Consider the following 25742-nt stretch of genomic DNA (forward strand, 5'->3'; position numbering starts at 1 on the left):
GAAAAATGTTACTATCAGTTGTTCACGTGAGTATACATACATGTAGCATGGTTTATGATACAATCATTTTCTATTTGTGATAATCTCGCAGATTTTAGACATTCATCCACTTTTTACATGAAAGTTCACATGACTATATCACTAGTAGTACCAAAAATTTGCGAACTTTAGTTGATGTATGGCAGTGATTATATGAACATAAGTATGATAAATGTAGTATTATATTTTTAGGTCATGCATTTGATATTTGGAAAATCCAGTAACTGATTGAAAGAAAACCAATAATTGAAAGACTGATATTTAGATTGAGTCTCTCTCTCTCTCTCTCTCTCTCTCTCTGCATATCCAGCAACCAGGCAAGCTATGAACATATGCTGCTGAATAAACAAAGCAGGTCCTATTATTAAAAACAAGTAAAAGGATATGCAGAGAGATAATAGCTAACCCTAAACCCTAAAAACAAGTAAAAGGATAATAGCTAACCCATCAGCCATGGCTGTAACCTATATCATCACATCAGCCATAAACTAATTACAAAATCTGTTATGTAAATTTGAACTTGGATTCTCCCTTCTTGCAACTTGTCAATACTCAAGAGTAGAATTTGAAATCCTTGGCTTGAAGTATAATGTTCTTCAATGCCCCGATTGGAGATAAAACCATCAATAACACTCCAACTATGATGCAGAACTATCATTTGAAACCAAAAAACAAAAAAACAGCATCAAATTAGTAGCTGTAAAAATGGAAAGAAGAAAAAAAGACATGCAAACCAATTTCTTGAGAGCTTACCCAATTAGCCCACCAAGAAAGGCCAAACTTCTTTGGTTTGTAGATGACAAGCCACATGACGCAAGGGAGCTGCAATACAATAAAAAGAAGAAAAGTTTAGATGTTTTAATTTACATGGGAGTTGCAGGACCTCTTGCTGTTTAAGAAACTAATGCAGTATGATCATATATATGGTTCCTTACAAAGTATGATGTGGGAGCAAACGCAAATCCTCCAAAGAAACTGAGAAGCCCACCAAAGAAAGGGAATGTGATTCCAATGAACAAGGTGAATGCTGCATTCGGAAATATGAGTATTAATGGTTAATAAATAAAACTATCACGTTGTTGATCGCATCTCTAACAATGTTAGAACGCAGGGATTAAGTAAATAAGTTAAGACGGGGAAATGCTAATTACCAACAAACGATGTTCGTGTTAGGAAGCGAAGTAACATAGATGGCTTGAATTTCATCTTTGTTACTAGAAATGATTCCAGCATGTCAAACACTGGCATTGCAAAGACCTACATAAATGCATTACCAAAACTTGTTATCAATGAAGAAAACAGAAGAAGAAGAAGAAGTAGTAGAAGACGACTAAAAATAAAATAAAAATTATGCAGATGATAAATTTAAATAAGTATTGTACCTGATAACTTCCAATGACATGGATAACAACAAAGAAATTAGCAAGAGCTATAAGCCAACGAGGCTTCTGCAACGATATGAGGATGTTATCTTCGACGTTGTTTCCAAACACCCAGTAACCGATCAGAGCAACAGGGAGATAGCACAATGCGACCACAACATAAGCAATAAACACACCCTTCCACATGGGTTTTTTGGAAGGCTTTTCTGGTGTAGAAGGAATTGTTGCTTGAATCTCCAAAACCACGTTGTGCCCAGCAAAAGCAAAAGCTACATTTCCCAAAGCACTAAAGAAGTTGAACACATTTCCTGCAGTGCTTGAAGCCTTGGGACCATACTGCACTTGTGGATCAACCCCTTTGTGCACAGAAGCTGTCCAGGCAACGGTAGAGTAGCTGTGGAATAGTTCACAATTAAAAACAACATTGACTAAAACCAAATTCTGCAGATTAATTTGTAGCGAGACGGAATTTGAACTTTATAATTTAACACTAGAACACTTGGAACAAGCTCTCTTGATGAATCTTAGGGCCTATTTAAGAGGTTTTTCTGGATTTTTAATGATTTTCTTTATGTGTTTCCAACAAAGCACTCCTAATAAAAGTGTTTGATGAACTAAACTCACTTTTAACAGAAGCACTTGCAAAAGCACCCTTATTGAAATTAATGTTCACTTAAAGATTCATCAAGCAAAAGCAGTTGCCTATATCTTAAAAAAATTAAAAAAAAAGAAATATGTACCTCAAGGACATAACAGCAGCAGCAAGGGAAACACCAGCTATGGAATTGAAGCTAGGGAGGTGAGAGAGAACAAAGTGGACAGAGGCAAATATCATGATGAAGTAGGTGGTTTTGATAGATTTGCAATTAGGGCACAGAGTATCATGAATCTTCTTGATGGAATTGCCACCTGTAATCATATAAACTATGCACACTCCACATTCAACCATTAATTGTTGGGGCACCACAACCCAAAGCCCAAGCTTTTCCCCAAAGGCATGCTGCCCCAATTCATGATACCTATCAAACCTCTTCCCAGGCACAATTTCATGCATCTCTACCATCTGCCATAAGGTGTACAGAGTAATAATCCATGAAAGAACCAGCACAGCAACTCCAGGGCCCCTAATACACCAAACCCAATTCAGTAAAATGCTATAAAAGTATATATATGATTCTATCATTCTGAAATTTTACATATCAATATGGCAACAAACACATAATTCATTAGCTGGGAGAAGTATCTTCCTTCAATGTTTTCTTTTTGGTACTAATAATATGTTTTATAGACCCATAACGCTTATCAAAGCAGCTTGTAGGTCAAGTGGTTTATTTAACCTCTCGTAATATTGTCATCTGGAGCATATTAGTGAAAGTATGTGGCTTAAACCCATAATACACCAAACCCAATTCAGTAAATTGCTGTAAAAGTATGTACAATTTTATCATGCTGAAATTCTATATACATGAATATGACAACAAACACATAATTCATTAGCTGGGAAAAGTATCTTCCTTCAATATTTTCTTTTTGGTACTAATATTACCCTTTGTAAACCCGTAATGCTTATCAAAGGAGCTTGTAGGTCAAGTGGTAATATAATTTGTATAAAAATAAAAACCCCAAAACAACGTCGTATTGAACACGAAAACAATATAACGAAAGCTTGTGTGGGTTACTTACCATCCAAGTTGAGACATGGCATAGGGGAGGCCAAGCACACCAGCACCAACCATGGCAGTGACATTGTGGAAAGCAGAGTACCACCAGTTTGCGTTCCTTGATTTTGTGATGGGAAGCCAGTCATTGATATCTTTTGTTTCTTGACTTTGTTCCATCTTTTTCAGGTTCAAATATCACAAGTTCAGTTCACAATGGCAGCTATATATAAGTTATAACACAAGATAAACTCCTTTTTCCGTATTGAGATAGATACGTAATTGGATTATGAGACTCTTGAGTTTGTTTCCTTTCTTAATTTGGACTTTCATATTGATTGAACAAATTTCAGCCGTCTGATTGATTGCTCATATATTTTTGAAACGTCTGATTTTAACCTTCTGATTTTTACTGTAAGAAACACACCATCAAATTCGGTTAATCTTGATTGATTTTTACTGAAAGTTCTTCTGATGGAGTCATTGTGCGACTGAAATTCTTGTTCCAAAATATTTAAATTTTGTAATTAATCCTTTTCCATCGAGAATTTTGATTTGAAATATGTAGGACCGCATTATAATTAATTATTAGGTAAAGATCTTTCCTCAAAGGAAACAAAGACGGAAACTAAACTGTTTTAGAAGATGAGATGCACGACCTAACCCAAGTGTTTGTTGCAAGTTTAAATCTCTTTCTAGTCATATGCATTAAACAATCTGAGGTGTCAACCACTGTTGGTGCACTTTACGTGCCTCTCTCAAGAATTCAAGAATGCGAGTTGCCGACCACCGGAGAGGTTCACTTTCAACAGCTGCCCACGCACTTAAATGTACGTAAAACCTACGTACACTGATCACGTGGGCGATTGTTCCTAACATTTGTAACAAAAACTCTGAATCTATTGCGAAATTTCGGGAATTTTATATCCAAAACTGAAAACACTTTTATGTAGTTTATCTGATGCAATCAAACGTTGTATTGGTTAGAAATCAATTGCTAACTGAACAACTGAGTAAAGCAAAATGAAAATTCTATACAAAGATATTACTGTGGTTTACAACGGAGTGAAAGCATCCTGAGAGAAACAAATTATGCTAAAAAAGCATTCGATTACATAGCAGGAGACCACCAGAACTAATTCTCTGTTGTTGCTTCAACCTTTCTAAGAGCAAATCATCATTCTTCTTAAGCTGGAGATACTCTTCCATGTCAAAGCGCGAACCGGTTGATCCACTGAGGCGTGATTGGCACTCATAACTACCAGATCCTCCAGTTTTACTTCCTGCATCTTCCATGATGTTAATTGACAGGGCATCAATTATTCCAGGGCTCCAACTTCCGCGGCTGCTAGCAGATTGATTACTTTGATCTTGCGCACTGATCACTCCCTGCGAAACGAATTTTAAAGAAAATTGAGACAAGATTACGAGAAGAGATAATCATGAATGAAGATAATGATAGTAAGGTCATCAATATTAGTCAAAAGGGGCTAGATTTTGTAATCCAAAGATGAGCTATGAACATACCTGAGCAGTATTCTCCCATGGTAGAATTCTTGGGATCCCTGGTGGCTCAGTCTTATTCTTGCATCCGATAGGAGTAGCATCATTACTGGTCTCCCACTGCAACCAAGGCAGCACAACCCCATCCATTGCAACAGGAAGAGGAGTAGACATAGCTGGATTCTGAAAAGTTTCAGTCTTTGTTATTCCACCTATACTCGAACTTGTATCACTCCTTTCTCCATCAATCGACGATATATCTGTGTCTTCAACATTTGAAATGAAGTCCTCAATATATCTTTCTGCCTCCTCAGTCAGTCTCTTAGACACCCTACCTCTGTCATTACTCCTCTGCAAAAGTGAAATGCGGAAGTTATTTACAAAGTCACAGAATCTTCTTACCAATCCCTAGGGGAAAAAATGAAAATTCTAAGACAAACAAAGTAACATGCAAATCCTGCAGAGTATATCAGACAGAATGGTACCCTTCTGGTTCGTAATGGTTTGTCTGCACCAACAATGTTCTTTGGCTCAGGAAGCAATTCTTTGACAATCTTAGAGAGCTCCCTACTATGTTGTTCCTCCAGTACTATTTCAGCTAATAAATCTTGTTTTCGTTTTTCTGACTGTCAATACATCAAAAAATAAAAACCGATAATCAGTACCCAAACTTCTTCAAATGGTGCAAAGTAGAATAATAAAGATTATTAATACCTGTTCCAATTTGGAAGAGTAATTCTTCCTGATTGAAGAAACTGCCTGAAGTACATCTTTACTGTTAGAACGTAAATCACCAGCTGCTGAAACAGTAGGTTTAGTTTTCCCATTTGCCTGAATAAGATAACAAAGGAACCAAGTTTAGGAAGCATAAGACAGGAGCAGAAAATTCTAAAATCACAGAACAGAGATAAAATGAATCGGCAACAAATATGTAAGAACGCTATAATACAGACAAGTTCAAGTTCTGTCCGAATCTCTTCCACAGCATGTCTAAGTTCTTTCCGCATTGCTTCATAAAATCCACTTTTAACATCATTACCAACAGGGTGCTCTGCCTAAAGGGTGACAAGAAAATAAAAAAGAAACGACTAAGATAAAAGAACTAAACTGAGGTGGTTCTCATAACATAAAGTTTTAAAAAGTGAACCTTCTTCTCTGAATACACAGCTCGGATAGTCTTCTCAACCCCATTTTTGTTGGAATAAGCATCCCTCCCCTCATCATCAGTTACGACCGAAGACTGGCTCTGAAAGGCCCAAACAAATCATCTCAAAACATAGTTCACTTCTGAAAACTATTCTGACGGAAAAACAGTAAATGACAGAATAAGAAAATATCAAAGTTCAAGAAGTTCAACCCCAACCATCTGAAATGGTCTGTCCAGGAGCTTCTTTTATACCAGACTTCAACTCAGTGATACCAAATTCAAATAATAATAGACAAAATTTCAAACAATATAGGCCACAATAAATGGAGAAAGGCTTACAGAGTAACCATCATGGCACTTAAAATCTTTCTGGCTAAGAGATCTTCTCAACCCTTGTCTATAATTTGAATCTGTTGACTTGCGGGACAAGGGTGTCTGGTTGTTTGCACTACCGAAGTTCTTTGAATTAGCAGTGCTGCGATTCTGGCTGTGGTCTAGATCACTCTGCCATTTCAAATACAAAATAAAGCAACAAATAAATGAGTTGGAGAATTTCTCTAATCTGACATAGCTAACATGAATCGTTTAATTCAACAGTGCAGGATTAATATATTATATCAATGTCATAAATCCCAATTCTCTCTAATGTTGAATAGCATTACAGTCCATGTAATGAGGCTAAAAGATCTTTCATTGCACATTCAAATTGTCGTTTGCAAGGTTCTCTGAGCAGTTGCTAATTTGCAATAGCATATTTTTTAAGCACATAAAGCAATAGTATCTATTATCCAAACGTTTTTAACTATGTGCATTAAAATGATAAAAAATCTAAATGCAAAAGGAAAATAAAAAGAGAAAGACACCAATTCTCACCTCGGAATCGCTCATCTGATACCGAGCAACAGAAACCGATCGCCTTGGCCTCGAATTCCCCTTACTTTCCGAAATTACCCTTCCTCCACCTAAATTATTACTCGCATTGCCCCTTACATCACCACCACCACCCACTCTCGAGCTGTGCCTCGAAACCGACCTCCCTCGTCTCTGCGACGCACTGGAAGTAGGTGTAGCTTCGGAACCACGCGCAACCGAGCGGCCTCGGTCGCCGGAGGAGTCGAAGAGCTCGATGGCGAGGTCGTCGAGGCTGATCTCCGGGAAGCCCGAGCCTCTGACCGTGTTCACAAACCTTCCTTTGGGAGCCGGATTGTCATCGAAGTCTTCAGCCTTCGGCGTCCGTTCCGGTAACCCGCGCGAGAAGCAGCTCAGGCTCCGAGAGCGCCGTTGAGACGACTTCCGATTAGATGAAGCCGAGTCTTCGGCCGGAGCCTTGGATGCTCCGATCGGCGTCCGCTTCGTCGTTGATTTGAACGCCGAGGTCGCCATTCGCGATACAAATTGAACAAAACAAAGAAACTTAATACAGAGAAATTATAATAAAAATAGATTGATTTATATATGGAAGGTGAAGTCTAGGGTTTGAAGGTAAGCAATTTGAGCATTGTCAAAGAAATCGATGGATTTCAGATACGGAGAAAGAGAAAGAGAGATAGAGAACGAGCTCACAAGGTAGCTGAGAAGGTGATGTGAGAGTGAGAGAGAGAGAGAGAGGTTTAAAGGGGGTTAATGTGGAGGGGAAGATTGGCGGATAGATCGAAAATTAAGCAGAATTTGAATGACGGAACTGTTATGGTACGGACTTTGGGTTAAGCAGACACGTGGATTGGGCCGGGCATTAATTTCCATCTTTTAATATTTCCTTCACGGGCCTTTTTCTTCTTATATTTTCTTTTTAACATATTTATTTTAATATTTAATATTTTGACGGCCTTTTTTTTGTTACTATTTTGACGGATTGTTGCACTTGTCAATTTGCGTGTGAATTAGTCAATTTTTTAAAATAGTTTGAATCCTCTATTTGCAGATTTTAACGGAAGAATAGGGTGATCTACTCGAATAACTCTTTTTAATCACACTTGGATTATTTTGACTTGCAGATTCTGAAATTTACAATTCTAACTCCATGGGTTGTTTGGTACTAACATTACCTTAATATAAAATTGTCGAGTTCATGATGGAAAATCATAGGCCAAAATGGAAATCTTAATTAGCAGGGAGTTTGAAGTTCACGTGGTTAAAAGTAGTTATCTCTGTACTCAAGGTACTGTGTTCAAATTCCCCTATCCCAATATTTGTTGTATGTAAAAAAATAAAGGAAATCTTAATTAATGAGAAGGGAGCTAAAATCAAATAGGAAACAAAATGCATAAAGAAGAATGCTAGATACTTTCCCTTCTTGTTTTTCTTATTCATTTTATACCACGTGTATTCCACTCACGCATGTGTCATAAAGTGAATACACACGTGGCATAAATTGAATGAAGGTATCTGGTCTTCTTTTCTTCTCTTTTTTGTTTGAATTGGAAAGGTATCTAGTCTTTTTTTTAGGTCGAATTGGTATCTAGTCTTTTTTTTAGGTCGAATTGGGAAGGTTTCTAGTCTAGACTTTCCTTAAAAACCTTTTTTTTCCAAATAATTCTACATCAAACTTCCGTCTAAAAACTTCCCAAAATCACATCATTGATTTTTTTTAAAAATCCTTTTCCGGAAATTGAAGTATATTCATGGTGTGTTTACTAATCAGGAATTGAATTCCGCATATGTAGGATTTTTGCGTTTATTTCACATCAAGGAATTGAAAAGTAAGTGGGGCTCACACAAAATTAGGAATTGAATTCCTGATTTTGAAGGAATTGAATTCCTAGTGGGAAGGTGGTATTCTAATTCCTGGAGAATGAACCCATTAGGAATTCATCTTTTTTACCCATTATATCCTCACACAATATTCAAATTTTCAAAATTTTCAAAATTTTCATCTACTTTAACCCAACAACGAGGATATTTGAGTAATTAGTACCACTCCTATCCTAATTCTATATAGTTTAGTAAACAACTTCAATATGAATATAGAATCTAACTTCCCTCAATTCATATAGTTTAATAAACAACTTTAATAGGAATCCGGAATCTAATTCTCCTCAATCAAATTCCTCATCAATTCAATTCATTCTTAATTCAATTACCCCTAATCCAATTATGGATTAGTAAACATGCCACCATTGTCTACTATACTGGTAGGCTTATAATTCTTATTCAAAGTGTTTTACGTCTCATTTGATCTCATTTTAAACTAATTTCAAATTAGTCATTATGAGTCACATCTATGATACTGGTTCAATTTAATTAAAACAGAGAAGTCCAAGCTAGGCCGATTCACCAAACGAGACATATAGCTAACTGAAAAGAAACAAACATTTGAAAACATATTTTTGGGTAGGTTTGACCGGTAAACCGACACCCAGAATTCACCAAACAAGAATGGAAGAGTCTACTTTTGGATTTTGGAGGGGGCAGCGGGAGGGGAGAGTTATAAAACATGAAAAAGTCTGAGCCAACGGGATATAAAGTGAAGAACATAGTCAGGCACAGAACAATCTCAAGTCCATCTTTTAAAACACGCACATGGGGAGAAACTCACCACCCCTGATCACACCGAAACCTAAATAACTACCACTATTCCGCGTTATTCGTCTTATTTTTGTACACTGCCTTTACTACTGGCTAACATGAAGGCTGCACCGATATGCATAACTCCGGTAACACACTGCATCGGATACAGAAGCGGTCATAGTCTTGCTGCCTAAGCATGATCAACGGATGCGATGTAGGAAATCAAGTCGACGACACGGGAGCTGCAATAGCATCAAAGCAAACAAAATGAGAACACAGAAAATTACCAAACCTACGAGCATAAAACACGATGCCACCAGGCTGAAGGAGTAGATCATCTAGAGGAATGTCATGTGAGACTGAATTTGAGACTTGGTTGTGTTTAATTACCTGTATCCCCACTCGTTGTCGTACCATGAGACCAACTTGTGGAAGTTATCATTTAGAGCAATTCCGGCCTTTGCATCAAAAATACTAGACCTGCACAATTAAAATAAAGAAGAACCACCTCCGTTTTAGTGTTATATTACGAGGCTGGCGCAGCAGTTGACAGGTGTGAAAAACAATGGAGATAAGGATTCGACACAGAATTTCTATCAATCACTATCAGAAACGATTGTTTCATTCATATCTTACAGAAAGGCCCACGTCCCAAATGTATGGCCATTTCATCTCCAAAATTATGGACAGTCATTTAAAGGAATAAGTCATATTCCCATGTACCTGCTGTCCCCCACAAAGTCGGTGGAAACCACGTCATCTTCAGTGTAACCCAAGATTCCCTTCAGATTTCCCTCAGACTCCTCCCTGTGAACCATAAAATATATTAGAAAGTGAAAGAGAACAAAAAAATCAAGCAGATAACATTATCAAGACACAGCTTTGATAAGATTTTGTAATCCACCACAAGTTCCTGACCGCAAAATAAATTGGTTAAACAAAGAACTATCTAAAATATTAACAAGAAAACTATTCTCTACTCTTACTTGATGGCAGCTTTGACTTCATCATAAGTAGCTGACTTTGCCAGCCTCACGGTAAGGTCAACCACTGAGACATCAACAGTAGGAACACGAAAAGCCATTCCCGTCAATTTTCCGTTCAGATCAGGCAGCACTTTACCAACAGCCTTCGCAAGCCAAGATACATAATGAGTTACAGAACTAAGAGTACAAACAGTCAAGAACTAATCAACTATTGAAACAACAAACAAAGAAGCCCAGAATATCATATATGGGAGGGTCTAAATAAACCATCACATGCATTTTTTACCTTTGCAGCTCCAGTACTGCTGGGAATGATGTTGAATGAAGCAGCTCTTCCACCTCTCCAATCCTTAGAAGAAGGTCCATCGACAGTCTTTTGGGTGGCTGAATCATAGAAAACGGAAAAGCAAAATGAACACTTGAAACATGGACGAGAAACTGAAAAAGTGCAAAGCAAACTACAACAAAGAACCCACCAGTAATGGAGTGAACGGTGGTCATCAGACCCTCAACAATACCGAACCTATCATGAATGACCTACAAAATAATACAAGAATATTACTGTAAGACATCAAACTCTACCATCAACTAATGCCTTACACATCACCGTATAAAATCAGATAGATATGAACCTTTGCAAGGGGAGCAAGGCAGTTGGTCGTGCAACTAGCATTGGAAACAATATTAAGATCTGGCTTGTATTCCTTCTCATTGACACCCACAACAAACATAGGAGCGTCTTTGCTGGGAGCTGAGATGATAACCTTCTTCGCTCCACCCTGATAGTAGAACAAAGAAAATACACTAAGGCAACTAACCACACATGACACCACAATACATTTACCCAAGAAAACGGCAGATAACATAAGAGAATCCCCGAAACCATGTCTGGGAGAGCAATCATAAATCAGTAAACAAACCAATTTCTAGCATGCACCAACTCCTAACTTCAATAATCGAGACTAAACACCGAAGGCTCATGATAAACTTGAGGAATTACATGCTATCCCCCACCATAAACACCCGGTAACAAACACAATTTTGACACTGATATAACCTACCCATCACATTCTGTACGTTAAAAATACCACATTCCAAATTCCACAAAGTTGCAAAATTAACAACATATTACTTCCAATCCTTCAAAAAGCCCATAAGCATAGATCGAAGCTAGACTGAAAACCAAGAATTAAAAACTCAAACAAAATAAAGCAATCCCAACAACGAAAACTATGATATGACGGCTTATGAAGATATCACATAACATAATTAAGCAAGCAAAGTTGAAACCAAATATAAGTTGCAAACCTTCAAATGGGCAGCAGCCTTTTCCTTATCGGTGAAAACACCGGTTGACTCGACAACATATTCAGCTCCGCTCTCAGACCATGGGATCTCATCTGGGTTCCTAAAAAAAGTGATGCAAAAGCAGAGTTATTTAAGAAATAATCCTTGTATTCTACTTGTATCATTACTGGTAAAATGGAATATAGAATTTATCCGCGATTGCATAATATACCTGACAGCAAAAATAGAGACGGGCTTGTCACCAAAGAGAAGGGTGTTTGCGTCCTTAAGTTTGACATCGTTATGCTTCCAGCGACCGTGCACAGTGTCATAATTGAACATGTAAACCTGTTCCACCAAAAACACAAAAGCAGAACCCATACTTGATTAACTAATCTGACGGCTAAAAACTTTGATCAAATATCTTTTCATGATCATGATCATTCAAAAGAAAAAAAACATGAAAAATTTTAACACAAGGGGAAAAAAAGAAATAATACCATGTAGTCGCCGGTGATGAAAGGATCGTTAATGGCGACGAGTTCAATATCATTTCTCTGCAGAGCCACTCTGGCCACCAACCTTCCGATCCTTCCAAATCCTAATTTTCAAAAATAATACAAAAACATAAATATAAAAATATATATATATATATATCCCACATGCATCAAATTGAGAAGAGAAAAAAAAAAGCGGGAAAATGGAAAATACCGTTGATTCCGATCTTGATCTTCCCTGTAAAATAAAAATTAAAAACAATTGAGATCAGTTCAAGGTCGCGTATAATTTAAATCGAATAAAAATGGGACGAAAATAAAAAAGAATCCGATAATATTATCAAAATCGTTACCCATAGCAGCAAATTGGATAAGAAGCTTCGAGAGATAAATGGCAGACTGAGAGAGAGAGAGTGAGTGTGTTTAGTGAGCAGAGCACAGAGATGGGATCACTGAGGGCCCTTTTTAATATATAAGGGCGGGGGCAATGAGAGACCGGAATACCCGGTTACTGAGCCATGGAGCATGCTGCGGTGGCGGGCTATGACACTTCGTGCTGCGCCTACGTGGCTTTACCGTGAGTTCCGGTCACTGTGGAAAGAGAGACTCGGATAATTCAACTGAGGCGTTGATTTTGGGCGTCATGATGACTTGGCGCTACGCAACGTTGATCTTTGTCGGTTTCGGGAACCTCTAGGGACTTGTAATTCTTTCGGAAACCATAAAAAAAAAAAAAAAAAAGGGATGGCGGTTGTTTGGTTGCCACGTCAGGGTTTCGGGACTATAGGCCCGGTTTGACGAAAAAACCTTTCTTTTAATGGAGATAGCAAAAAATATTATCCACATCGCGTAAGAATTTCTCTCCGGTTTGATGGGGCCAGGCGTTTGTTTTATTTTCTAATATTGTTTTAACTTTTTTATTTACTATATTACTTTTGATTTTTAAAGATAATGAATCGAATCAATCCAAATGGAACAAATCTAATTGCGTTTTTCTAATCTAACAAATGTCACACTTTAGTCTTCTCTCCACACTTGGACTGTGATTACTAATATTTTGATACTTTGTCTATTTTGTTGTTCCATGTAGAAAGTGATTGATCAACTTATGTAAAATGGACTCAAAGTGACTAATTTTATGAGATTTAATTCACATTTTTCTTAATAAAATAGAAACTAAATATCATTGACTAAATAAGCACATATTAGATGATATACGTACGTAAAAAGTCATTGATCACCTAGTCTTCTCTCGACACTTTTATAATATTTGCGCCACATATCAACCATAGATTTTGTGCACACCCCAACATTCATTTTCATCTTTATTTTGTTGTTATGGCAATGGCATTGAACCCTTTTCTTTTGTATGCATGGATAGCAATTAGAACTCGTGAACATGTAACATTGCAACCAACAAAGCTGCCTTTTTCATGTTTTAAAGTGTGTGTTATTGTTGAGAAGGTATGACATTTTATATAATCATGATAAAGACACAATAACATTTTAGACTATGCTTATTTCCCACACCAAATGGCCAAAGTAGAGAAAGTGGTGCTAATGATAAATTCAAAATAAGAAAACAAAAACATTGAGGACAAGGAGGAAAACGACTTCCCTCTCCTCCATACATACATACCCAAGTGATTGGGGCAAATGGTCCGACCCTCGAGAAGGTGACCTATAAAACCCAATCCTACTAGGTTCCAAAGTTGGGACAAGTTCAATACCTTACCCATTTCATTATCCAATACAATAGGGCCAAAAATTTCCCTATCCAATCCAACTCTTTCATGAATGGCATCCACTTACTTCATTTAATTCCATTTTTGGTTTCTTAACTAGTGTTCTTGGTCCATCTCTTTATAATAGAGGTTTTTAGGCCGCGTTTGGTGACTTAGACTGATACATTTTGTTCGTTATTTGGTAAACTTATAAATGTTGGGACTGAACTTATTAAATTGAATAACAATCCAATATATATGCCTCATAAATTTCATCTATAGAAGTAGAACCCGTAAAAATTTACTTGGATTCAACTCCAATCCGGTCCAAATCCAATTCCACTCTACTTTGTAATTTTAATTTTTAAAAAACATTGCTTGGCTTAGGTGAAATTTGGTGAGCAGTGGGAGGTGGGGCAAGAAAACCATACTTGATATAAATAGTGGCGTCAGGCCCGTCTTGAAACTCAATACCCGAACCTCTCAAATCTTCAGCTATAGGCCCACATACATTCAAATGGGCTAAGCCATATCACGTCGTTGCGTCGTTGACAATGCAACCATAAATGACACGTCGTTACATCCGTCGTGTTCAGTGAAAACACTGAAAAGCTCAAAGTGCAGCTCATTGTATTGTAACCCAATTAGGGTAGCCAACGGCACTGCACAAGGAGAAAGGGAAAGGCAATGCTTCAAGCACATCGGTAGCATTCAAATAGAGCTGCATTTACAAGCCAGGTAAACCAATATTCAAGCTTTTACTTCTCAATCCAATGCTTCGTTTAGTCTGCACAAAACAAAAGCACAGAGCTTCACCATTTCCGTTCAGCCATGGCTACTTCTTGTTTTCAACCTCCATTCGCAAACCCATCAAAGTGCTCTCGAATTTAACAGACCAACAATCTTTTACAGTCTCTTACCTCCAAAAATCATGTGGGTTGTCCTCAGAATCAGCAATTTCACTTGCCAAGAAGCTCCAGATTGAGGCCACACACAACCCTGACTCGGTTCTGAGCCTGTTTAAAACTCACGGGTTAACTCAGAGCCATATAAAAAACCTAATCACGAAACGTCCAGGATTGCTTTTAGCTGATTTAGACACTAAACTTGGGCCCAATATGAAGTTGTTTGAGTCTTTGGGATTTTCAGGCGCTAGCCTTGCCAAAATGCTTAGTAAACACCCACGAGTGCTTGAGAGTGATGCTCAAACGGTGTTTGAGCTCTTTAGAAGTCATGGTTTCAGTGAAAAGGATATAAAAAACTTGACCATGAGGCTTCCTAAATTGTTTATATACGATGCAAAGAAGACTATAAAGCCAAAGATCGAGTTTTTGAAATCTTTGGGGCTTTCAGAGCTTCACATTGCCAAAATTTTATCCAATGAGCCTTATGTTCTAACAAGGAGCCTTGAAAAGCACATCATTCCAAGTGTTCAAGCGCTTATGCGGTTTCTTGGCCGTGATGTGAGTGCCTCAAAGGCTATAAAGGGATGCCACCGGATGCTTGAATTTAATTTGGAAAAGGTACTTGACCCGAACGTATCAATCTTTAGGAGCCATGGTGTACCTGAGTCACTTATTGTGAAAATGTTCTTAATTAATCCAAGAACGTTGCTTCTGAGGGGTTCTAGAGTTAGTGAGATTATTGGTGATGTTAAAGAGTTGGGGTTTGATCCCAACGAAGTGCTATTTGCTCTAGCTGTTTGTACCATGGCAAGGATGAGTAAGGCATTGTGGGAGCAGAAGTTGGAAACCTATAGAAGTCTAGGTTTGTCAAAAGATGAGATTTATTCAGCATTCAGAAAGCAACCCATGTGTATGATTAATTCGGTGAAGAAGATCCACAAGTTGATGTCTTTCTTCATGAATAAATTGAATATGAAGCCATCGATGATTTCCAAGAATCCAGACCTTTTACTGCTTAGCTTGGAGAAGAGAATTATTCCTAGGTGCTCAGTTCTACAACTTTTGTTGTCACAAGGGTTCATAAAGGAAGATGTTAACTTTCCTTATGTGCTCAAGATGACTGATAAGTTTTTCAGGCAGAGAATTTTGAGCAAGTATGAAGCAGCGGTTCCTGATATTGTCAAGGCATACGAAGGCGAGATAGAATTTCAAGGGTTTTCGAGTTCCTTTAATGTGTAAGTAACTAACTATGATGGAATTGAATGATTGAGCCAGTTTTGACTCCTGAAGGATCCCAAGTTTATTGACTTCACCATGTTGGCTGTGGATGCTGATCTTTACTCCGTGGTTGAGAAGTAAAAGGGAGCAAAAGCAAAATATCCATTGCTGCAGCTTTTGTTACAGTTTAGTCCAGTTTAGTCCACTGGTTAATGCTGAGAACTTGAGATGGATCGGCATCTGTAGCACTAAACCATGTGAGCTTGTTTGTGGTAGTTTGTGTATGGATACTGGGAATTGCACTGAGAGTGATTTCTTAAATGCTGTGAACCCACTGGTAGACATCATATGTGAGACTGCAAATGTCAAGTCATTCAAGGGCGTCCAGGTTTTTGAGGCCTTGAGATCAGTTGTCTAGGTTTTTGGTTGGGGCTTGTATAAATTCATCTAATCCCTGCCCTCCCGATCAATTTAGTTGAGGCTCGTATTATTTTTCCAATAATATTCCCATATTGTGGCATTCGTCATGTTTATAAAAATTCAGCTGTGTGGCGAATCCCATGGCACCTTGGTAGTGTGTGCATGAGAATTCCTCTCCTCCCACGGCACCTTAGACTCTTTTTAAAGAGAAAAAAGCAATTCAATTTGATAAATTTATTTGAAAGCTTCTGATTTGTTATCCACTGCACTAAAATATTGGAATGAAAAATGGGGCTGTGGTTTAGTCAATCATAGAGCCAATAGTAGGGCAACTGAATTTCGTTAATATTACAGGGAACAGTCCTAGGAATGTAGGAAAGACATACATCTTCTGTGTAATGTATTGGCTAATTTGTATTTTTGGTGCCCTTAAAGAAGGAAAGGACTAAACACCAACCAAAGCAAATTTGCCTATCTTTAGTTGAAGGCTTGACCATCCCAAATGGCTTGTTCTCAGAATTGCCAACATCCCATTTCTTCAAAACATGCCCCCCTGCAACCTTGTTTGCCAAGAATTATGGGTTCATGAATCTTACCTCTCTTTCCATTGCTTGTCCATTTCATTCACAACAAACACATCTCCATCTACTTAATGCGAGGTTTGGCACCTTATGTTGAATGAATTCTAACCCTGCATTTGTTTTCATGAAAATTTAGTCCCAGTTAAGAAAAGTCAAAGACAATATTTTATAAGTTATGAAAGGCATATGACCAATCATGTAACCCAAGATTCGTGTGGCAATTTGGTTGGAGATGCTATAAGTAAAGCTAAGTTCCAATATATTTTTAAAGCAAAGCTCATGTGATGTTTTATTAGTTGGTTGAATAATCAAATCATAAGCTATTCAATGATTGTGTGGTGGATTACCATATTTAATCTTATTTGACTATTCAATGAGAGATGTTTGTAGAATATAGTTTAAAATTCATCTCTATTATTTACGAATTGCAAATCAAGATCATACATTTAGACATAACTTATGAATTTGATTGAAAGATTTCCAAACCTCGTAATCCGTCGGATGCATCAACACATCTTTGACATGATCCTTAAGATGATCTCATATCCAATAGTTCTTATTCAAAGTCTAACAATAACCTATCACACTGCCTGAGGAGAAAATTACTTAATTAGTGGGAGTTAAGGGATTGAGGTCTGGTTAATTAGAAATTTAGGGCATGATAGAGGGGAGGAAAATTTTAAAGCCTATATAACTATAGGTAATGGAGGGAAACGTTTGGGCCCTATGCAGGCCATTCAGCCTGGAAGAGGATGAGAACAAGGACACATGGTCACATGGTCTTGCACATGAAGACTCTGTCACTCAACGACAAAAAGACTAACTTGTGAAAGCTTCAAATCCCTATTGTAAGGGCTTAGAGTTGCCTATTATTACATTGTATTTTATTCTTTCAATTTCTATAGCTTTCATTTTATTGTTTTTGTTCTTCAATACAAGGCAAATTGTATTATATAGAATCTTTACATGCATATCATAGATATGTATGAAACCCTAGGCACGCTATCGCTATCGGGCAACTCTCAACCGGTGATGCAAGTTTTCTATTTGTGCATGGGCGACTGACTCAAGCACAATTATGTAATTGTATATTCTTATACTTAATTAAAGGGAGACTGATTCAAACACAACTATATAATTGTATATTCTTATACTTAATTAAGGGACTAGCTCTAGGCTCTTAAGTGAGTTTAGTTTGTACAGCTATGATAATTATATTAGTTGATCTATGATTGAGCATTGTTCCAACGTAGGAGAGAATCCTATGTGTGCCGGATGGCTAAAATGATGATGGAGAGAAAGAATATTAATGATTTTTGTATTAGATGAAAGTGGTTTACAATTTAAAATCATGTAGTGCCAGTCTGCTACATGACTCTGGTATATATATGTGTATTATTGTTTATACTATACATACATAGTATAATAATAGCATTAAGTACACTGCAATTTCATCTATCTACTTGATCTTTTTTCTTCTTTTTCTTTGTTCCTGAAAATCCATCTAGTTTGATTTTAATCTCACTTTGAACTTACCTTTGTATTGTATCTAAAAATTTTCGACTATGTCTTTTTTGTTCAAATTAGGAAAAAAATTACAAGGCATGATTTCATCACTCTATTCTTTTCGTTTCTCTTCTCACGCTGAGTAAAAGAGGACAAGCAACCCGTAACATGTAAGTTTTTCTCCAAACTAGACATACCGTCAACTTTTTTGACAATTGATCCCAAATATTAGGACTAAAACGAATTTGAGGGCGAACTATTGAAACGAAAAGTGTTAAATAGGGCGATAAAACATGAGTATGTTTGTTAGATTTTAAATTATACAAAGTAAATCAGTTTGTTTCCTAACTCAGGTCACAAAGCTTGCCTTTCAAAACTTGAATGAAAGATACATATTTCAAATTTTCAATGCAGAGGCAGCTGTAGTAACTGTTGTGGTGATTTTGGAAAAAGACCAGACACTGAAACATGTTGGCAATTATGACCCCATCCATTTAACACACAAATGGCCTCATTCCACTTGCGTATTCTATCTAAAAATCTTACAACGACCAAGTCATACAATTACTAAGACGGCCCTGTTCGGCTCCTTACATGTAAGAAGTCATTCCTCCTTCACTTGCAAATTGCGAACTGACATATGTATGTATAAACATATTCCAAGGGGTATTTTTGGGATTACAGAAGTGAGAGTGCTTTGCTATAAATTGAGAAGAGCATGTATGTCTGTTCCCCAAGCAAACACTCTGTCCCCTCCTTCTCTCTCTCAGTCTTTTGAACTCATTATTTCTTTTCTTTTTCCTTTTCTGAATTGAACTGCTTTATTTTGAATTTTGAAGTAAACCAAGACCAAGATGGTTTCTAAAGTGGAAGAAGCAATGAAGAGAAGGCAGCAACAACAAGAACAGAAGCAGCAATACCATCACCAGCAGCAGCAGAAGCAAATACAGTGCAACAAAAGCAAAGTCTGCAAATTCAAGAGGAGCACCTCCAATGTTGAAGAAGATGGAGCTTCCACTGCCATTCTCTTGCTTGCTTGCATCGTCTGCGCTCCTTCGTATCCATAGCTAGCCAGGCTTACATTTATAGTTAAAATTAAATTTCAGCTAAGCTAGTTCCCATATATATATGAAGGGTACCTCAAATCCTTCCCCTTGTTTTTTTTTTTCTTTTCAAATTTTATAGTTTTTACTGTTGTAGTATGAGTATGAATTTCATTTAGCATAATAATTCTTGTATTGTAACTCTTCCTTTGTCTATATATGAAATTTGAATATATTTAAGCACTGAGAAAAGTAGCAGTATACATGGAAGCTGCAGTGTTGCATGGCCGGCCTAGAGAGCTCCTCCATCTTGGAAATTTGGAAGAATTTTATATGTTTTTTCTTTTTTAAATTTTACCCTCTAATTTTTATCCAGGGGAGATTTCTTAGCTTACAATTGGCGCAACCAAATTAAATTTCTAAGCAAAAGTAGACAAACAAATGTAAGAAAAGTAAGCAGCAGTGCTAATTCCACTATAGCTTACAAGTACGTGCTTGAAATTTGAATCCAGATTTGGTTTCCATAGCTAGCTTGTGGGGCTGTTGTGGCATAGTCATCATGTACCATGTTATCTAAATCATAAATATCCAATACATATACGGAACAAAAAAAAAAACATACGCAACAAAGACAAGAGGACTTGTAGCTTAAGCGACTAAAAGTATCACTCCTAAATTCGAGATTGATTCCACATTAAACATGGGAGAGCCACAAGTGTATAATTACTAACCAATTACAAACAGTTTTAGATGAGGAATATTCAGTACATAACACATGGGGCAACTCTATGCCAAATTCCTAATTGGACATGAACCAAAGCCAACCCTCCTACTATTGATGATGTGCTTAATTGTTCCTTCTTCTGATCATATCCAAGTGATCCATGGATAAGATTGCAATGAGGCCCCAGCCAAATGCAGTAATGGAAATGATATATGCATGTCGAAATTTATGTCCCACAAAATTCATTTGGCTGTTTTACATGAGTCCAAGTGAGTGATATAAGTGATTTGGAGAGAAGCTTGGGGATGTTCCAAATTTGGGGAAACTAGGAATAGTTGCACTTGGGTTTTAAGTGATTTCTCCTCAAATTTACATTATTTTCTGGATGAATTATAGGAGGATTATTTCGTGGATGAATTACCGGAGGATTATTTTTGAAAGAACTTTACTATTTGGGGAACGGTTCTAATTGTCTAGCATATTTTTATTTCTATTTTTATACGAGCGATATTGAGAAAGAGATTCAAACACAAAACATCGGGTGTACATGTACATCTAACATTATAAGCTAGGATAGAACAATGTAACTCCTTGTGTGGCGAATCTATCCAAATTCCCAAGTCAATTTCAACTAGTGGGTAAAAATCAAATGAACCAAGCAAGAAATCCAGCCCTGATGAATGCATTGTAGCCCCTTAGAGCACCTCCAGAGTAGGAGCCCTGCCTGGGCAAAAGGCCCCCCGCCAGCCCATTTCCCCCTCCAGCGCAGGAAATCCAGCCCGGGCAAGAGCTGGGTCCCACGAGCCCAGGCAAGCCCACAGGCAAATTCAGCCCGAGCTGCTGCCTGGGCAGGATGATGCAATGCTGACGTCATAATGACGTCAGCAACCAAAAAAATTTGAAAAAAAATGGAAAAAAAAGGAGAAAAAAAAAACCAAAAAATCCAAATTTTTTTAAAATAAATACCTAGGCATATTCTTTATTTCCCACACCAAAAACTCTATACAAATTCATCTATTCATACCTCATATAAATAGTATTTGCCCTTACCCTAGCCTTCCAAGGGTGGAACCAACTAAGGCAAGACTGCCACTATTCACGTGAATAGTGGCAGCCCTTGCCTTGCCTTAACCTTGCCTTAGCCTTCATGGGTGGACATGCTCTTAGTGAAGCCCAAAACCCTCTGCCTTCCTGGAACCTCACATGATCTATCCATTCCCAGCATGCAAAGATATAGACAGACAATGCCTAAATTTAACAGATTGTGAGTTTGTGAAGGAATTGAATTCCAGAACCAACAAGATAGTAGGGGAATGGGACCTCCCCATGGAAATGAATTCATTACATTGTATGTTTGACAGCACAAACCCAAATATTCAAATGGAGAGTAAAATTGATGTTTCTGTTCCATTACTATTTTTGGCCAATGTAGTGTTTTTAGTCTATTGATTTATACATACAAACAAAGTCAATTTCTAGGGCCCGTGTTGATATCACAATTATTTTTTTTAAATAAAATTTATATTTCTGTACAATATATATTATTTTTAAAGGTACTTAGTGGGTCTTGTTCATTGTTAATATTTATTTGTAGTATCAATCCAAATTTTCTTGCTCAATGGTCCCTCTTTTCTTTCAAAGCCAATTTATTCTATCATAATTTTATTGTAGTGCATAAAATAAGAAGTAAAATATCTAGTTTTTCTAGGTTGATAGAGGAATTTGACATAAGCATGGAAGGAGAGTTGATAGAGGGACTGAAAGAGTTACTCCGTCGATTCGTATTCGTATTCTTGCGACATCAACCTCGTCAATGTAATTTTGTGGCTTATCAATTAGTTAAATTTTCTTTGTCTTGTAATGAGACATGTTATTGGATGGAGACTCTTACTTTCAAGATGATTTGTGTTCTTTGCATTATATTGATAAATAAATTTTTTGGCCTTTGGCCTTTAATAAAAAAACAAAAACAAAAATCTAGTTTTATTGGTTATATAAGAAGAATGAGCTGTTGCCTATTCTTAATTTTAAAATCATTGATCTGCACAAAGCCTGCGTGCAATGCAATATGCTAATGATTTAGCTTAGAATGAAGAACAACTAAACATAAGCTTCTGCAGCAGAAGCTTCCCTTGCTGCGGCTGCCCGACCATTACATGACAGTTATAGGTGCCGCGGTAACGCGTTTTTTTCTTTCTTTCTTCGGTTACAAGGCACGGTGACACTTGACCAGGCAAGGGAACATAAGAGCTAACTGAGTTGAATTTCTTGTTGCAAAATATGAAGGCTTAGAATATGCTACACTGATCTTATCGATCGAGGGGCACAAATTATTAATTAGAAAAATGAGCAAGCCATATATTATTGTTGAATTATTGGAATAAAACACATAGGTGCAGACAAATAGAAGCGTAGAGGGCTCTATGACGTCCCAATGCATCGCCATTATTTTCACATGTATCTGCTTGTATTTTCTCATTGTTTTCAAGCAAGCCGGCAAAACTGAATCACTTCAATTGAAAATGCATTTTGGGGGTTGGTCTGGTCTTCATGCAACAAAATTTAACATGGGGGGACAATCCTCACTGACTGGTTCATAAATTGGCCTACAATTTTCACTTTGACAAACAAAACCCACTTGCTTAAATTGTTCATAATTTATGCGCACATGCAAAAGATGATCGTAAAATCTAATTGGTGAATGGAGACATGGAAGTTGGTATTTACAAATTACAACCCATGAAATGAAACTTAGAAAAAATCAGCTTTCTTAGGGATCACCACCTCCAAAGTGTCATTGAAAGGGCCAGTAAGAAAACCTTGTTTTCTGCAAGAACCTTAGTCTACCCAAAAACATTGGAGAGGTTTTTTAGCCAATTGGCTGGAATCTGGATTGATGTATGAAATGGCTTAGAGAAAAATTTCTCTCTGCTACTGTGTAAAAGGTTAAAGGAGGTAAAAAGGGCAGGAGACTGTAGAGAGAATAGGACAATGCAGAAAATGACATATACCAAAGAAGGTATTTCAATTACAGCAGCATAGAAATGATAGAGGAACGAACTGTAAAATCCAAGATTCTTGGAGTGTAGCAGAGGCTGCCTTGTCTTTGGATTGGTCTAAACCTTAAAATTTAGTGTGTTTACCTCCAAGAAGACATCTATTCGTCTAAATTCTTATTTCGAGTTTTATAATTTTCTCCTTGTTAGCTCCGACAACAAGAGAGAGCTGGAATATTGGCCTATTTAAGTCCTTTTGCTTGGCAATAGGGCCTTTCAGAGCGTTGTTGAATATTCTTTGAAGGATAGGCTCAAGAAATGGCTCCTAGGCGGAACTTCATGCCAGAAGAGTACATGATCAATCATGAAAGGACTAATAAAATGAGTGCTCTTGATCTTATCAGTCACTCTGCCACGTCTTGCTATTCTTATCCATACATGCCCTTATTGAAGGAGGGCAATGCTTCTGCCTTGACCCTCCCTTATTCGGATGAAAGCGGAGACCACAAGAGGCTGAAAAGAACTATAAGTATCGCCGAATCCATGTCAAGTCATAACAGCCTTTATAGTGGCGGAAGCAATAACAGTTGTGTTACCAACGGCAGCATCAGCCGCAGCAGCAGCACGAATAGCTTGAACACCTTACCAAGGCTTCATTTCCGAGACCATATATGGACTTATACACAAAGATACCTTGCTGCTGAGGCTGTTGAAGAGGCAGCAGCAGCCATGACCAATGCTGAGGGAAATGGAGCAGAGGAGGATGGAACTGCTGATGGGATGAGGCTTGTTCAGCTCCTCATTGCTTGTGCTGAAGCTGTTGCTTGTCGTGATAAGTCACATGCCTCCGCTTTACTGTCTGAGCTTCGGGCCAATGCTTTGGTCTTTGGCTCTTCTTTTCAGCGTGTGGCTTCGTGTTTTGTCCAAGGCCTTGCGAACCGCCTAGCCCTGGTTCAACCACTTGGGGCTGTTGGGTTCATTGGATCCCCAATGAACGCCAAAGATTTTGCCTTGGACAAGAAGGAAGAGGCATTGCGCCTTGTTTATGAGATTTGCCCCCATATTCAGTTTGGTCATTTTGTGGCCAATTCATCAATATTGGAAGCCTTTGAGGGAGAGAGTTTTGTTCATGTGGTGGACTTGGGGATGACCCTTGGTTTGCCACATGGAGACCAGTGGCGCGGCTTGATCGAAAGCCTCGCTACGCGTGCAGGCCAGCCACCTAGCCGCCTAAGAATAACTGGTGTTGGCCTGTTTGGTGACAGATTGCAAATCATTGGGGATGAGCTTGAGGCCTATGCTGACAGCTTGGGAATAAATTTGGAGTTTTCAGTGGTGGAAAGCAACTTGGAAAACCTGCGTCCTGAGGACATCAAACTGCTTGATGGTGAAGTCTTGGTTGTCAATAGCATTCTTCAGTTGCATTGTGTGGTGAAAGAAAGCAGAGGAGCTCTTAATTCAGTTCTGCAGATGGTTCATGAGCTCTCACCAAAAATCTTGGTTCTTGTTGAGCAAGACTCAAGCCACAATGGACCATTTTTTCTTGGGAGATTTATGGAGGCACTGCACTATTACTCTGCAATCTTTGACTCCCTAGATGCCATGCTACCAAAATACGACACTCGGCGTGCCAAGATGGAACAATTCTACTTTGCTGAGGAGATCAAGAACATAATCAGCTGCGAGGGACCGGCAAGGGTGGAGAGGCATGAGAGGGTTGATCAGTGGCGCCGGAGAATGAGCCGTGCAGGATTTCAGGCTGCACCTATTAAGATGCTGGTTAATGCCAAGCAATGGCTTGGGAAGATCAAGGTGTGTGAAGGCTACACCATTTTGGAAGAAAAGGGTTGCTTGGTTCTTGGTTGGAAATCCAAGCCCATTGTTGCTGCCTCCTGCTGGAAGTGCTAATTAAACCTTTGATTTGGTTCCTAAATCCCAACTCAGAGCTCAGTTTCAAAAAAAACAAAAAAGAAAAAAAAAATCCCAACTCACAGTTCAGCTTAAGTTCAAATAAAACAATCCAGGATTCTTGGAAGGGAGACTTGGGTGACTTTGTTTCTATGTCAATGGCTGCAGACTGTGTTGGAGCAGTTAGAAAATAAGTGAGTTTGGCTTTCAATTTGAGCTGTTTGGGTGATTAAACAGATGGAATAAAGAAGAAGCCTTGGTGGCTTGGTCTTGGTGTGCATATAGGCTGAATTTCAATTGTACAAAACAACATTTCTTTGATTCTTTAATGACCAAAGGTGACAATCACAGAGGTCACCCCTTTAATGTAGCTTGGTGATGAAAAATAGGAAAGTCCCACACTGTCTCTGATAAAGAAGAATTCTAAAGAGTTCAGATTCCGTAGCATCAATTGGCTATATAATTATATGTCTTGTCATCAGTAAATAAGAGCAAGTACACTATGTGGAAGAACACACAATTGGAGAGTTAATTCTGGTTCATTTTGCTGAACTAGGAAAAGAATTGAAGTTGAGATGACAATACTTGACGACAGGTTGTTGGATGTCACTGGTTTTATATAATATGTGCTTACATTACATCTATGACAACGGAGTCTAGCCGAGTGGAAAAGGGTTTTGGCTTGCAAAAGTCTCACGTTTGAACCCCCAT

At 37.9% G+C, this 25742-nt stretch overlaps 6 protein-coding genes across 8 annotated transcripts; 3 read left to right on the forward strand and 3 right to left on the reverse strand.

Annotated features, from left to right (window-relative positions):
- Positions 1-241: 241 nt before the first annotated feature.
- LOC110752157 (lysine histidine transporter 1-like) lies at positions 242-3251 on the reverse strand. 2 transcript variants are annotated; one of them, XM_088253585.1, is made up of 7 exons: positions 3105-3251; positions 2162-2545; positions 1422-1815; positions 1191-1296; positions 975-1066; positions 793-861; positions 242-690 (listed from the first exon to the last, which is right to left on the reverse strand). In XM_088253585.1, exons 1-7 carry the CDS (start codon positions 3155-3157, stop codon positions 592-594), a joined length of 1197 nt encoding a protein of 398 aa, XP_088109711.1. In that variant the 5' UTR covers positions 3158-3251; the 3' UTR covers positions 242-591. The 2 variants fall into 2 exon arrangements, with proteins under 2 accessions (XP_088109711.1, XP_088109710.1); XM_088253584.1 differs by lacking the exon at positions 3105-3251 and having other exon boundaries at positions 244-690; positions 2162-2685.
- Positions 3252-4093: 842 nt separating this feature from the next.
- On the reverse strand, positions 4094-7426 carry LOC110746865 (uncharacterized). 2 transcript variants are annotated; one of them, XM_088253582.1, is made up of 8 exons: positions 6603-7424; positions 6069-6233; positions 5730-5828; positions 5536-5637; positions 5297-5413; positions 5068-5208; positions 4607-4933; positions 4094-4468 (listed from the first exon to the last, which is right to left on the reverse strand). In XM_088253582.1, the coding sequence occupies exons 1-8, from the start codon at positions 7110-7112 to the stop codon at positions 4175-4177; spliced, it is 1755 nt and encodes a 584-aa protein (XP_088109708.1). In that variant the 5' UTR covers positions 7113-7424; the 3' UTR covers positions 4094-4174. The 2 variants fall into 2 exon arrangements, with proteins under 2 accessions (XP_088109708.1, XP_088109709.1); XM_088253583.1 differs by lacking the exon at positions 5536-5637 and having other exon boundaries at positions 6603-7426.
- A 1727-nt stretch (positions 7427-9153) lies between these two features.
- On the reverse strand, positions 9154-12503 carry LOC110752150 (glyceraldehyde-3-phosphate dehydrogenase, cytosolic). Its single transcript, XM_021952754.2, has 12 exons — positions 12360-12503; positions 12221-12244; positions 12010-12110; positions 11742-11857; positions 11531-11630; positions 10855-11001; positions 10699-10759; positions 10509-10606; positions 10223-10365; positions 9960-10043; positions 9627-9716; positions 9154-9478 (listed from the first exon to the last, which is right to left on the reverse strand). Exons 1-12 carry the CDS (start codon positions 12361-12363, stop codon positions 9427-9429), a joined length of 1020 nt encoding a protein of 339 aa, XP_021808446.1. The 5' UTR covers positions 12364-12503; the 3' UTR covers positions 9154-9426.
- Positions 12504-14320: 1817 nt separating this feature from the next.
- Positions 14321-16424, forward strand: LOC110752146 (uncharacterized). The gene has a single exon (XM_021952750.2). It carries the CDS (start codon positions 14504-14506, stop codon positions 15872-15874), a length of 1371 nt encoding a protein of 456 aa, XP_021808442.1. The 5' UTR covers positions 14321-14503; the 3' UTR covers positions 15875-16424.
- Positions 16425-19082: 2658 nt separating this feature from the next.
- LOC110752158 (uncharacterized) lies at positions 19083-19655 on the forward strand. Its single transcript, XM_021952762.2, has one exon. The coding sequence runs from the start codon at positions 19215-19217 to the stop codon at positions 19425-19427; it is 213 nt and encodes a 70-aa protein (XP_021808454.1). The 5' UTR covers positions 19083-19214; the 3' UTR covers positions 19428-19655.
- A 3770-nt stretch (positions 19656-23425) lies between these two features.
- Positions 23426-25430, forward strand: LOC110752140 (GRAS family protein RAD1-like). Its single transcript, XM_021952745.2, has one exon. It carries the CDS (start codon positions 23442-23444, stop codon positions 25029-25031), a length of 1590 nt encoding a protein of 529 aa, XP_021808437.1. The 5' UTR covers positions 23426-23441; the 3' UTR covers positions 25032-25430.
- The last annotated feature ends 312 nt before the right edge of the window (positions 25431-25742 follow it).

The sequence above is a fragment of the Prunus avium genome, chromosome 5 (assembly GCF_965620075.1).
Source record: "Prunus avium chromosome 5, drPruAviu1.hap1.1, whole genome shotgun sequence".
In the NCBI taxonomy this organism is placed as follows: domain Eukaryota; kingdom Viridiplantae; phylum Streptophyta; class Magnoliopsida; order Rosales; family Rosaceae; genus Prunus; species Prunus avium.

Bases quoted from the DNA above. Each gene is read 5' to 3' on its own strand.
- LOC110752157 (XM_088253584.1), bottom strand. From the start codon at position 2,604: ATGATAGAATCATATATATACTTTTATAGCATTTTACTGAATTGGGTT. The intron at 1,297-1,421 runs GTACAATACTTA...GCATTTATGTAG, and splicing joins ATGTCATTGGAAGTTATCAG to GTCTTTGCAATGCCAGTGTT. The intron at 862-974 runs GTAAGGAACCAT...ATTGTATTGCAG, and splicing joins TTGCTCCCACATCATACTTT to CTCCCTTGCGTCATGTGGCT.
- LOC110746865 (XM_088253582.1), bottom strand. From the start codon at position 7,112: ATGGCGACCTCGGCGTTCAAATCAACGACGAAGCGGACGCCGATCGGA. The intron at 5,638-5,729 runs GTTCACTTTTTA...GTCACCCTTTAG, and splicing joins CTGTGTATTCAGAGAAGAAG to GCAGAGCACCCTGTTGGTAA. The intron at 4,469-4,606 runs GTATGTTCATAG...TTCGTTTCGCAG, and splicing joins CATGGGAGAATACTGCTCAG to GGAGTGATCAGTGCGCAAGA.
- LOC110752150 (XM_021952754.2), bottom strand. The intron at 10,760-10,854 runs GTTCATATCTAT...ATTATTTTGTAG, and splicing joins GCCTTGCTCCCCTTGCAAAG to GTCATTCATGATAGGTTCGG. The intron at 10,366-10,508 runs GTAAAAAATGCA...TGGCTTGCGAAG, and splicing joins GCAGTACTGGAGCTGCAAAG to GCTGTTGGTAAAGTGCTGCC.
- LOC110752146 (XM_021952750.2), top strand. From the start codon at position 14,504: ATGCTTCGTTTAGTCTGCACAAAACAAAAGCACAGAGCTTCACCATTT.
- LOC110752158 (XM_021952762.2), top strand. From the start codon at position 19,215: ATGGTTTCTAAAGTGGAAGAAGCAATGAAGAGAAGGCAGCAACAACAA.
- LOC110752140 (XM_021952745.2), top strand. From the start codon at position 23,442: ATGGCTCCTAGGCGGAACTTCATGCCAGAAGAGTACATGATCAATCAT.